Source organism: Syngnathus typhle, linkage group LG9, assembly GCF_033458585.1.
Source record: "Syngnathus typhle isolate RoL2023-S1 ecotype Sweden linkage group LG9, RoL_Styp_1.0, whole genome shotgun sequence".
NCBI classification, from domain to species: Eukaryota; Metazoa; Chordata; class Actinopteri; order Syngnathiformes; family Syngnathidae; genus Syngnathus; species Syngnathus typhle.
Genome location: NC_083746.1, coordinates 10414740 through 10427920, shown reverse-complemented (window position 1 = coordinate 10427920; position 13181 = coordinate 10414740). Strand labels below are relative to the sequence as shown.

Sequence of the window (13181 nt, the reverse complement as noted above, 5' to 3'; positions counted from 1 at the left end):
AATTACTCTATAAAAAGATTTTGAATTAACTTATTTGATATTATTATCCGAGGCATAGCTAGAATTTGTCTTTGTAAAGTCCACCGACAATAACTTGGGTGATTTCCGCATGAGCGACTTTGGGAGGAGCCGGTCAAAGTTCAGAGTCCAAAGTCAACAAACGGCTTCAGTCTTTAAGATGAAGGACTATATTAGCAGCTGCTCTGTGAGTATCCGCGACCAGCTCTTTACTCGACATTTGTCTTTTGTTCGTTTTTAATTCTCGTGTGCGGTCGGTCTTTCAGTATAACCAACTGTATCAAAATGTCAAACAAGTGTCAAAGGACGGCGAGTATTTCTGCAAAGAACTTATGAACATTATGCAGCAAAGGTCAGATACATACACTTGTACACATCACAAGAATTTTTTTTTTCAAGTGTTTGGCTCAAAACTTTACGACACTCGCTTTAGGTCCGAACTCGACCACACCTATGCGAAGGGGCTCCAGAAATTGGCTGGTAAACTTATAAGGGCTTCCAAAGGAATGACCGACAAGTAAGAGACGTAGTTTTGTTTGAACAAGGGCTGACCGATTCAGTCAACAGAATCCGATTTAACCTTTCAAAATCCTCCTCCCGGGTTTATTTTTTGGAATAAACACAAACGTTAAGCTTCTCATGCTTTCAGCTCTGTTTACGGTGCCTGGTGTCAAGTGTCGGATGAGATGTATTCCCGAGCAGATGCCCACAGGTAATCTATTTTAAAACCCGTGTCGTAACACACACACACAAAAAAAAAAGCTCAATGTCGCCTTTTTTTTTTTTAATAGATCATTGGCGAATGCGTTTCAACAGGAGGCCATTTTGGAATTACGTCAACTTTTAGATGAGCATAACAAGAGAAAGAGGCCTGTGTGTGTTTTTTGCCCTTACATACAAAAATCAAATCGATTCACTCCTATCTCAAGGCACCACTGTATACGGTATACAAAATAAACTTGTGTCCAAAATTACCCTGAATGAACATTCCCTTTGTTTTCACAGCTCGACAACGCCATTGAGAGAACGGGCAAGCTCGTTACGGTGAACTGGGCTGAGCAAATCAAGGTTAAGTCTATTCAAATTGATACAAGGATAGAAGAAACTGCCCATTTAGTCTTTTTTTGTGCATCTGTGAATTGAAAGCAGGGATCAAAAGGGCAGCTGAGCCTGATGGTAATTTTTAATAGAGGCAGAAATGCTGCTGCAATCATTACTGTAAACCTAATGCGGTGGTTTAGAACAAGGCATTGAATCTGATCTCGATATTTGGTGGTTTATGTGCTTTTCTTTCATACAGACCAAGAAGAAACTGGTCGGATTAACACGGGAGCACGAAGCCTTATTCAACTTTGTGGAGAGTAATAAGCATTTGTCTACAGAGAAAGAAAAACAAAAGGTGAGCTAGCTTTTTTTTTTAAATGCATTTTTTTCAGACCTACAGAGGGAACAATTTTGCTTCTTGCTGGCAGATGCTAAACCGGCTGACAAAGTCGGCGGAGGTAACGACGCGAGTGGATGAGGAGTACTTCAATGCCAACATGGAGGGCCAACAGATGAGACTCAAGTGGGAAAATACACTTAAAAACTGCTACCAGGTGTCCAAACATTTCATTATGGAGGCGAGGGCGAGGGGGAAACACCCATCTCCTTTTATTCTGCTTTTCAATTACACGAGAGGGTTTAAAATCTCACTAAAAGCAAGCATTCTATTTAGAAAAGAAAAAAAAGACATTCAAATGCCATTCAAATTGCAACTTTACTGTTTTGGCAGGTCGTTCAGGAGCTAGAGAAACAACGGATTGAAGTTCTTTGCAACATTCTGACCCAGTACAAGCTGCACATGTCCAGTTTTGGGCAGACCCTCAAACATGTAAGACGTAACAGTATACATTTTTTATATATATATATATATATATATATATATATATATATATATATATATATATATATATATATATATATATATATATATATATATATATATATATATATATATATATATAATTTTCTTGTCATTCATTACAATAATGATGATCATGAATGTGATTGTCGCAGGGCCAAAAGCAGATCGAGTTACTGGTCCAAAGAGTGGACATGGATAAAGATATCCAAAAACTGGTGGAGGAGAACAACGTCACAACGGACAATAAAGCAGAATTTTTGATGACCGATTATTTTGTAAATTTACTCTGATTGTTTTAAGGCTATTTCTGGGTGGAAACTATGAATCCACTGCGTAGTAGTTTTTGATTCATTCAGACCTTGTTTGTGTCGCACGCATCAGGAGGAAGACGTCAAATCACTCATGTGCAGAGACCGAAGAAGAGAAGCCATTAAACTCAAACTTTGTCGCTTGGAGGACGCAATCTTAAAAGCAAAGAAAGACTGCGAAGGCAACCTGCACTAATGACATCGATGTGTACCAATAGAGTGATCAGAATCTGAAGTACAACCAAATACGTGCTCATTATCTTGTCGCAGGGATCCAAAAGCTGATGAAAATCTACTCGGAAAACCCTTCCTTCTCAAACCAGAGGAACCTGGAGGAGACCGAGCAGCAGCTTGATGAGGTTTGTCATATTTTGGACTTTGTGGATGGTGAATGAGAAGCTCAGTGAGTGGGGTTCTTGTTGCATACAGAACACTTTGAAGTTGGATCTCCTCGAGGCCACGCACTACAAACTGTCTGCGTCGTTGTGTGACCTCGAGGGGAAGCCCAGGTCCTCCCACCGATTTAAGGACAGCATTGTCAAGTGGAAAGATAAGGTACTCAATAGCTAAAATGACTTGAATTATCTCAGGATCATTAGACAGTTTCTTTCTTTATTAAAATCTATTTAGCATGGCTTTCAATTATAGACAGATTTTTGCTCAACTTCTCCCACCAGGACTGCGAGCACAGTGTGGTGCAGCTGATTCGGCCGGTGAAACTCAGGAGAACCTTCAGAACCAGACACTCCCTGAGAGCATCCATCATCTACAAAGGACCCGTTCGGACTACAAAATCTCCGACTGAGGAGTCGGCGTGCGGTGGCACGGCACCCTTACAGGAACCAGAGGACCGTGTTCAAAGTCCAACACTTGCGCAAGAGCCTAATGAACACGGTAGGGCTTCTATAGGAATCAAATGTTTATTTGGAACATTGTTGAAATCCTTTGCTAAATACATTAAACATTCAGTTCAGAGAACGCCCGACGTTTGCACCGTGGGACAATGCAAGGCTTTGTACAGCTTCGCGCCTCAACGAAGCGATGAATTACCTCTGAAAGAAGGTACGGAAGGGAATAAAGTGTCTAAACCTTTACAAAAAGGAAGATCGGAGTTACTATGTAAACTAACCTGTGTCGACAGGGGACCTACTCGACGTTTACACAAAGGACGAGAATGGCTGGTGGTTTGGAGCGCTCAATGGCCAAACGGGTCATTTTCCCTCAACGTATGTCGAGGAGCTGCCTGTGCTGAGTAGCATCAAATCATCTGAAGCCTGACTGCCTCTGGGACTTTCAAATGGGATCGACAGAATAGTTTAATTTTTTTTGGAGGGGTAATATTGTCTTAAATTTGCTAAGAAAAATCAATTACGTTGGTGTAAAGATGACCAATCTTGCGCAATCTTGAAATAACTTCTGCTATGATTACATCAGAATAAAAGTGAAGCAAACAAAACTCACAGGTTACATAATCTCCTCATGGGATTATTGCCTTGCCTCGTTTTTGGGTGCCCTGTTGTGAAGCATGGGAGATGAACTGCTTCCTCACATTCTTCAGGAAAACCGAGATTTTCTTGGTCTCCTGCAGCTTTCTCATCAACTCTGGCAGACACTCCAGTGAGGGCTTGCTCGACACAGCTGCAACATGGAAAGTTTACAGTAAATTTCACAATAACCTTTTTGCTGGTATTTACTGTTTTGACTGTTGGTGGGTGTTCCATCAACTAGATTTTGGACATGAACTCAAATTGCTTGTCATAAATAGATTTTCATTGATTAATAAATGAGGACTTACTATGATATGATCCGTCTTTAGAGAATTGCATTGTGATGGTGTAGGGACTGTTCCAATCAGCTGGGTCGATACTTTGGAACACAAACTGCAACTTGTCAGCTTTACAAAAGCACAATAGATCCAGTTACACATTTAAAAACAATAAAACAACCAGATAATCATATGTCAGTAACAAATCTGCCTTACCATCAATTTTCCGTATTGCCATCTTTAAATGATCCTCAAAGCTTCCTCTGGCTTTTTGCAGTTTTTTCAGTTTGTCCTTGTTTTCCTTATGCTGGGACTGAAGTACTGAGGAAGGGGGGGGGGCAAATTGTATTTAAAAAAAGAATAATAATTGGCTGATGATTTCTAAATTGAAACTTACAGTTCTTTGTCTTGTTTCTTTCTTCTTGAGATTTCTCAATTTCCTGCATAAGAGTCATTTTCTGCATTTCCTTTTGATAAGTCTCCGATGAAATGTTTGTAATAATGTGCTGTTTCTGCTGCGATGATTCATTCTGGTGTCGCTGATCTGGGCATCACAACAAACAATGATGGGAGAAAATTCAAGGAAGAATGTGCCACAACTTGAGTTGCAATCACGTTGCACAAATATGCAATTCTTTCAGTGTTCAGATCTCGTCCTAACAACACCACGCATTGCCCCGTACAAGCATTCGACCCAACAAAATAACTCACCTTTTTTATACGTCTCGATGGTCTCAAACAGTACCTCGTCATCCGCAAATTTCTTGATCACCGTATCTGTGTAAAATAAACGCTAAGCAGTCATCACTGAGCACAAATAGAAATCTCGCGTTTGCCGATGGGCATTCACAAAACATACTTGGAACCAATTTGAGAAACTGCCGATGAAAGTAGCTCAACTCGGCAGAAATGTCCGTGAGCTCAGCGATGGCTTTCAGCGCTCTATTGTGGGCGTCTGTCCTTTCCTTGGCAAAAATGGAAACAATGTTGCCATCTGTGATAGGTGCCATGTTCAAAGGCGTCTGTGGGTGGAAAAATGTGGAAAAATGGAAAATGTATCATTCGTCCTATTAGCTCCTGGGCTAATGCTAACGCAGAACAACAATCGTTTCTAGCCTTACTAGTTCGCGGGGACACAATTTAAGCTACAAAAACGCTCGTTGAACATTTCAACTAACTCGCATATGATTTTTTTAAAATGTATATGTGATACTTACGTGATGAAATATTTAATAAAACAGTTGAACTCGTTCGTCCGTTAGTTATTTTCAAAATTTCGCGGTTTGTTGTGTCTGTTTGTGGGCGGAAACACGAAGGCGGTACTTCTTCTTCTTCTTCGTGTATTTGTCGCAGCGGCTTGCAAACTATAGTGACGCACTAGCGCCGTCTACTAAAAACGATTACTGCTTCATATCTGCTCATTTGCATGACTGGGTTTTATTGCAGCAAAATAAAATAAAAATACTACTTTGAAAAAGGAGATTGGGTTAAAAAATTATTTTATGTCTTCCTCAAAATACATGTCTAATTATTTTATGTTTTTATGCTAATTATACAGTTGTTCCTGTATTGCTTAATGAATAGCTATAGTCATTAAATTGTGAATTTTAAACAGTGATTCTTATTTTACCATCCGAGAGAAATCTCACCCAGACGGTTTGATTATCAATACCAATAAACAAACAAGGCTGAATTGTCGTCATGCAAAATCTTTTATATTATTATAACAAGACAACGTTTTTTTTTTAATTTATGTATGAAATAAATCCATTTCTGTTTGGGGCACAGGCACATTTCATAAAACCTGCAAGCACAAATGGAAAATTACAAAAACACGAGCGCCTTAATTAAAAATGGTAAAGTATGCGGTTCAGAGAATGGATGGATGGAGATAGTTGTATAACTCAAATTATTACAAAGCTGAAGGTGGCTTCCTATTTAATTGTGTGAAGGCGAAGGCCTTCACACATATGTTATTCTACTTTTTTCACTTTATTATTGTGTGAAGGCGAAGGCCTTCACACATATGTTATTCTACTTTTTTCACTTTATTATTATTATTATATTTTATTCTCCTCACTTTTTTGACACGTTTCATCTTCCACATAATTCATCCGATTCACTCCATTCCACTTTTCACGTATTCCAAATATTCACGCGACGAGCGCTTCCATTTTTCTCGTTCCGAAAATTTACCGATTCCGCAAAATTCCCAAAATTCCGACAAATTTTTCCCCATTCATTCTTAATGGCACATTCGACATTTCACATTTACGTCGTTCCAATTTGAAATTCACATCATTCAGCACATTCTAATCACATTCGGAGGGATTCTCGACATTCCCAAAATTCCCAAATTCAAAAATTTCACGTTTTCACGTTAAAAATTCCGACAAATTTTCACAAAATTTCGTTTTTCAGCTCTAACTTCTACATTTTTCAACCGATTCAACTCGTTCCAACTTTCAACTGTTCATCTTTTGCCTACCTATTACACAACGTCCCACTTACCAAAAACTTCACATCTTTTATTTTGAAATTCAACCAAAATTCTTTAAGATTTCGTTTTTCTACTCTAATTTCTACATTTTTCAACCGATTCAACCCATTCCAACTTTCAACTGTTCATTATTTTTCTACCGATTCCACAACTTCCCACTTACCAAAAGCTTCACATCTTTTATTTTGAAATTCACACCCAATTCCTTTTCCCTTCTCATTTCTACATTTTTCAACCGATTCAACCCATTCCAACTTTCAACTGTTCATCATTTTTCTACCTATTCCACAACTTCCCACTTACCAAAAACTTCACATCTTTTATTTTGAAATTCACACCCAATTTCCTTTTCCCTTCTCATTTCTACATTTTTCAACCGATTCAACCCATTCCAACTTTCAACTGTTCATTATTTTTCTACCGATTCCACAACTTCCCACTTACCAAAAGCTTCACATCTTTTATTTTGAAATTCACACCCAATTCCTTTTCCCTTCTCATTTCTACATTTTTCAACCGATTCAACCCATTCCAACTTTTAACTGTTCATAATTTTTCTACCTATTCCACAACTTCCCACTTACCAAAAACTTCACGTCTTTTATTTTGAAATTCACACCCAATTTCCTTTTCCCTTCTCATTTCTACATTTTTCAACCGATTCAACCCATTCCAACTTTCAACTGTTCATCATTTTTCTACCTATTCCACAACTTCCCACTTACCAAAAACTTCACATCTTTTATTTTGAAATTCAACCAAAATTCTCTCAAATTCCGTTTTTGTACTCTAATTTCTACATTTTTCAACCGATTCAACCCATTCCAACTTTCAACTGTTCATCATTTTTCTACCTATTCCACAACTTCCCAAATACTTCACATATTTTATTTTGAAATTCACACCCAATTCCTTTTTCCCTTCTCATTTCTACTTTTTTCAACCGATTCAACCCATTCCAACTTTCAACTGTTCATCATTTTTCTACCTATTCCACAACTTCCCACTTACCAAAAACTTCACATCTTTTATTTTGAAATTCAACCAAAATTCTCTAAAATTTCGTTTTTCTACTCTAATTTCTACATTTTTCAACCGATTCAACCCATTCCAACTTTCAACTGTTCATCATTTTTCTACCTATTCCACAACTTCCCACTTACCAAAAACTTCACATCTTTTATTTTGAAATTCACACTCAATTCCCTTTTCCTTTCTCATTTCTACATTTTTCAACCGATTCAACCCATTCCAACTTTCAACTGTTCATCATTTTTCGACCTATTCCACAACTTCCCAAAAACTTCACATCTTTTATTTTGAAATTCACACCCAATTCCCTTTTCCCTTCTCATTTCTACAGTTTTCAACCGATTCAACCCATTCCAACTTTCAACTGTTCATCATTTTTCTACCTATTCCACAACTTCCCACTTACCAAAAACTTCACATCTTTTATTTTGAAATTCACACCCAATTCCCTTTTCCCTTCTCATTTCTACATTTTTCAACCGATTCAACCCATTCCAACTTTCAACTGTTCATCATTTTTCGACCTATTCCACAACTTCCCAAAACCTTCACATCTTTTATTTTGAAATTCACACCCAATTCCTTTTTCCCTTCTCATTTCTACATTTTTCAACCGATTCAACCCATTCCAACTTTCAACTGTTCATCATTTTTCTACCTATTCCACAACTTCCCACTTACCAAAAACTTCACATCTTTTATTTTGAAATTCACCACAAATTCTCCAAATATTCTACATTTCTCAAGTAATTCAACACGTTTCAACATCGTTCGGCAGCATTCCCCGAAGAAGTTATTCATACATTTCGCCTTCACACGCAATTTCTCCAGAAATTGCAAAATTCTAGTTATTGTGTGAAGGCGAAGGCCTTCACACATATGTTATTCTACTTTTTTCACTTTATTATTGTGTGAAGGCGAAGGCCTTCACACATATGTTATTCTACTCCATTTACTTTATTATTGTGTGAAGGCGAAGGCCTTCACACATATGTTATTCTACACCATTCTCTATTATTATTATTGTGTGAAGGCGAAGGCCTTCACACATATGTTATTCTACACCATTCTCTATTATTATTGTGTGAAGGCGAAGGCCTTCACACATATGTTATTCTACTCCATTTACTTTATTATTATTATTATTATTATTATTATTCTATTTTATTCCCGCCACTTTTTTGTCCCGCTTCTTCTTCCACAAAATTCATCCGATTCACTCCATTCCACTTTTCACGTATTCCAAATATTCACGACATGAGCGCTTGTATTTTTCTCATTCCGAAAATTTTCCGATTCCGCAAAATTCCCAAAATTCCGACAAATTTTTCCCCATCCATTCTTAATGCCACATTCCACATTTCACAAAATTTCGTTTTTCACCTCTAACTTCTACATTTTTCAACCGATTCAACCCATTCCAACTTTCAACTGTTCATCTTTTGCCTACCTATTCCACAACTTCCCACTTACCAAAAATTCCAAATTTTCAAATTTGAAATTCAACCAAAATTCTCTCAAATTCTGTTTTTCTACTCTAATTTCTACATTTTTCAACCGATTCAACCCATTCCAACTTTCAACTGTTCATCTTTTGCCTACCTATTCCACAACTTCCCACTTACCAAAAATTCCAAATTTTCAAATTTGAAATTCAACCAAAATTCTCCAAAATTCAGTTTTTCCACTCTAATTTCTACATTTTTCAACCGATTCAACCCATTCCAACTTTCAACTGTTCATCTTTTGCCTACCTATTCCACAACTTCCCACTTACCAAAAATTCCGAACTTTCACATTTGAAATTCAACCAAATTCTCCAAAATTTCGTTTTTCCACTCTAATTTCTACATTTTTCGACCGATTCAACCCATTCCACATTTATTCCCTTTATTCATCTTATGCTTACCACATTCACTCCCATTCACCCCCACTTCCACTATGCTTACACAATTCAACCCTTGACCCCCAATTCCAGTGTGGCGGCCATCTTGGATGACCCTGAAGTGCCACCAATGAACCCAGAATGAACCGGAAGTGCCCCAAATCAAACCGAAAGTGACCCCAAATAGACCGGAAGTGACCTCAGGTAAACCGGAAGTGACCCCAAATCAAACCGGAAGTGACCCCAAATGTACCGGAAGTGACCTTTTTAGACCGGAAATGACCCCTAATAAACCGGAAGTGACCTCAGACGAACCGGAAGTGACCCAAATTAAACCGGAAGTGACCCAAATAAACCGGAAGTGACCCCAAATAGACCGGAAGTGACCCCAAATAGACCGGAAGTGACCTCTGGTAAACCGGAAGTGACCCCAAATCAAACCGGAAGTGACCACAAATGAACCGGAAGTGACCTTTTTAGACCGGAAGTGACCCCAAATAAACCAGAAGTGACCTCAGCTAAACCGGAAGTGACCTGTTTTAAACCGGAAGTGACCCAAATAAACCGGAAGTGACCCAAATTAGACCGGAAATGACCCGAATCAAACCGGAAGTGACCTTATTTCAACACTAAGTGCCCCAAATAGCTACAATTGCTAACTTTTTCGTTTTTTGTCCGATTTAACCCGTTTCAACATTTTTACCCCAAAAGTGAACCTCTTGAGGCCGTTTTTTGTTTTTTTTCCAAATTTAGAAAGATTTTGGCGCAATTGCTTTTTTTATTTTCCCATTCATTCTCTATGGGGATTCAACATTTGCTCTAACTTCTATATTTTTCAACTGATTCAACCCGTTCCAACTTTCAACTGTACATCTTTTGCCTGCCTATTCCACAACTTCCCACTTACCAAAAATTCCAAATTCGAAATTCAACCAAATTCTCCAAAATTTCGTTTTTCTACTCTAATTTCTACATTTTTCAACCGATTCAACCCATTCCAACTTTCAGCTGTTCATCTTCTGCCTACCTATTCCACAACTTCCCACTTACCAAATATTCCAAACTTTCAATTTTGAAATTCAACCAAAATTCTCCAAAATTCAGTTTTTCCACTCTAATTTCTACATTTTTCAACCGATTCAACCCATTCCAACTTTCAACTGTTCATCTTTTGCCTACCTATTCCACAACTTCCCATTTACAGAAAATTCCGAACTTTCACATTTGAAATTCAACCAAATTCTCCAAAATTTCGTTTTTCCACTCTAATTTCTACATTTTTCGACCGATTCAACCCATTCCAAATGCATTCACCTTATGCTTCCCACATTCACTCCCATTCACCCCCACTTCCACTACGCTTACACATTCAACCCTTGACCCCCAATTCCAGTGTGGCGGCCATCTTGGATTGACCCTCAAGTGCCCCCAATGAACCCAAAATGAACCGGAAGTGCCCCAAATCAAACCGAAAGTGACCCCAAATAGACCGGAAGTGACCTCAGGTAAACCGGAAGTGACCCCAAATCAAACCGGAAGTGACCCCAAATGTACCGGAAGTGACCTTTTTAGACCGGAAATGACCCCTAATAAACCGGAAGTGACCTCAGACGAACCGGAAAAGACCCAAATTAAACCGGAAGTGACCCAAATAAACCGGAAGTGACCCCAAATAGACCGGAAGTGACCCCAAATAGACCGGAAGTGACCTCTGGTAAACCGGAAGTGACCCCAAATCAAACCGGAAGTGACCACAAATGAACCGGAAGTGACCTTTTTAGACCGGAAGTGACCCCAAATAAACCGGAAGTGACCTGTTTTAAACCGGAAGTGACCCAAATAAACCGGAAGTGACCCAAATTAGACCGGAAATGACCCGAATCAAACCGGAAGTGACCTTATTTCAACACTAAGTGCCCCAAATAGCTACAATTGCGCTAACTTTTTCGTTTTTTGTCCGATTTAACCCGTTTCAACATTTTTACCCCAAAAGTGAACCTCTTGAGGCCGTTTTTTGTTTTTTTTCCAAATTTAGAAAGATTTTGGCGCAATTGCTTTTTTTATTTTCCCATTCATTCTCTATGGGGATTCAACATTTGCTCTAACTTCTATATTTTTCAACTGATTCAACCCGTTCCAACTTTCAACTGTACATCTTTTGCCTGCCTATTCCACAACTTCCCACTTACCAAAAATTCCAAATTCGAAATTCAACCAAATTCTCCAAAATTTCGTTTTTCTACTCTAATTTCTACATTTTTCAACCGATTCAACCCATTCCAACTTTCAGCTGTTCATCTTCTGCCTACCTATTCCACAACTTCCCACTTACCAAATATTCCAAACTTTCAATTTTGAAATTCACCACAAATTCTCCAAATATTCTACATTTCTCAAGTAATTCAACACGTTTCAACATCGTTCGGCAGCATTCCCCGAAAAAGTTATTCATACATTTCGCCTTCACACGCAATTTCTCCAGAAATTGCAAAATTCTAGTTATTATTATTATTCTCTACGTTTCTCCACACTTTTTTGACACGTTTCATCTTCCACATAATTCATCCGATTCACTCCATTCCACTTTTCACGTATTCCAAATATTCACGCGACGAGCGCTTGTATTTTGCTCGTTCCGAAAATTTTCCGATTCCGCAAAATTCCCAAAATTCCGACAAATTTTTCCCCATTCATTCTTAATGGCACATTCGACATTTCACATTTACGTCGTTCCAATTTGAAATTCACATCATTCAGCACATTCTAATCACATTCGGAAGGATTCTCGACATTCCCAAAATTCCCAAATTCGAAAATTTCACGTTTTCACGTTAAAAATTCCGACAAATTTTCACAAAATTTCGTTTTTCACCTCTAACTTCTACATTTTTCAACCGATTCAACTCGTTCCAACTTTCAACTGTTCATCTTTTGCCTACCTATTCCACAACGTCCCACTTACCAAAAACTTCACATCTTTTATTTTGAAATTCAACCAAAATTCTCTAAAATTTCGTTTTTCTACTCTAATTTCTACATTTTTCAACCGATTCAACCCATTCCAACTTTCAACTGTTCATTATTTTTCTACTGATTCCACAACTTCCCACTTACCAAAAGCTTCACATCTTTTATTTTGAAATTCACACCCAATTCCTTTTCCCTTCTCATTTCTACATTTTTCAACCGATTCAACCCATTCCAACTTTCAACTGTTCATCATTTTTCTACCTATTCCACAACTTCCCACTTACCAAAAACTTCACATCTTTTATTTTGAAATTCACACCCAATTCTCCAATATTTCCGTTTCTCCTTCTCATTTCTACATTTTTCAACCGATTCAACCCATTCCAACTTTCAACTGTTCATCATTTTTCTACCTATTCCACAACTTCCCACTTACCAAAAACTTCACATCTTTTATTTTGAAATTCACACCCAATTCCTTTTTCCCTTCTCATTTCTACATTTTTCAACAGATTCAACCCATTCCAAATTTATTCACTTAATTCACCTTATTCTTCCCACATTCACTCCCATTCACCCCCACTTCCACTATGCTTACACAATTCAACCCTTGACCCCCAATTCCAGTGTGGCGGCCATCTTGGATGACCCTGAAGTGCCACCAATGAACCCAGAATGAACCGGAAGTGGCCCAAATCAAACCGAAAGTGACCCCAAATAGACCGGAAGTGACCTCAGGTAAACCGGAAGTGACCCCAAATCAAACCGGAAGTGACCCCAAATGTACCGGAAGTGAC

The 13181-nt window shown here is 38.2% G+C and overlaps 2 protein-coding genes across 2 annotated transcripts; one reads left to right on the top strand and one right to left on the bottom strand.

Annotated features, from left to right (window-relative positions):
• Window positions 1-115: 115 nt before the first annotated feature.
• Window positions 116-3688, top strand: nostrin (nitric oxide synthase trafficking). The gene is made up of 16 exons (XM_061287340.1): window positions 116-205; window positions 285-370; window positions 452-535; window positions 668-730; window positions 810-891; window positions 1024-1086; window positions 1319-1417; window positions 1491-1616; window positions 1793-1891; window positions 2077-2199; window positions 2306-2414; window positions 2503-2591; window positions 2662-2787; window positions 2910-3126; window positions 3202-3294; window positions 3374-3688. Exons 1-16 carry the CDS (start codon window positions 179-181, stop codon window positions 3508-3510), a joined length of 1623 nt encoding a protein of 540 aa, XP_061143324.1. The 5' UTR covers window positions 116-178; the 3' UTR covers window positions 3511-3688.
• Window positions 2825-5354, bottom strand: spc25 (SPC25 component of NDC80 kinetochore complex). The gene is made up of 7 exons (XM_061287339.1): window positions 5215-5354; window positions 4857-5019; window positions 4709-4774; window positions 4395-4541; window positions 4214-4318; window positions 4028-4126; window positions 2825-3870 (listed from the first exon to the last, which is right to left on the bottom strand). The coding sequence occupies exons 2-7, from the start codon at window positions 5005-5007 to the stop codon at window positions 3710-3712; spliced, it is 729 nt and encodes a 242-aa protein (XP_061143323.1). The 5' UTR covers window positions 5008-5019; window positions 5215-5354; the 3' UTR covers window positions 2825-3709.
• Between the last annotated feature and the right edge of the window lie 7827 nt (window positions 5355-13181).

Excerpts from the sequence above, each read along its gene's own strand:
- nostrin (XM_061287340.1), top strand. The coding sequence starts at position 179 with ATGAAGGACTATATTAGCAGCTGCTCT. Across the intron at positions 2,592-2,661 it reads CCGAGCAGCAGCTTGATGAG|AACACTTTGAAGTTGGATCT; the intron begins GTTTGTCATATT and ends TGTTGCATACAG. Across the intron at positions 2,788-2,909 it reads TTGTCAAGTGGAAAGATAAG|GACTGCGAGCACAGTGTGGT; the intron begins GTACTCAATAGC and ends TTCTCCCACCAG.
- spc25 (XM_061287339.1), bottom strand. The coding sequence starts at position 5,007 with ATGGCACCTATCACAGATGGCAACATTGTTTCCATTTTTGCCAAGGAA. Across the intron at positions 4,319-4,394 it reads AAGAAACAAGACAAAGAACT|TACTTCAGTCCCAGCATAAG; the intron begins GTAAGTTTCAAT and ends CCCCTTCCTCAG. Across the intron at positions 4,127-4,213 it reads GGCAATACGGAAAATTGATG|CTGACAAGTTGCAGTTTGTG; the intron begins GTAAGGCAGATT and ends GCTTTTGTAAAG.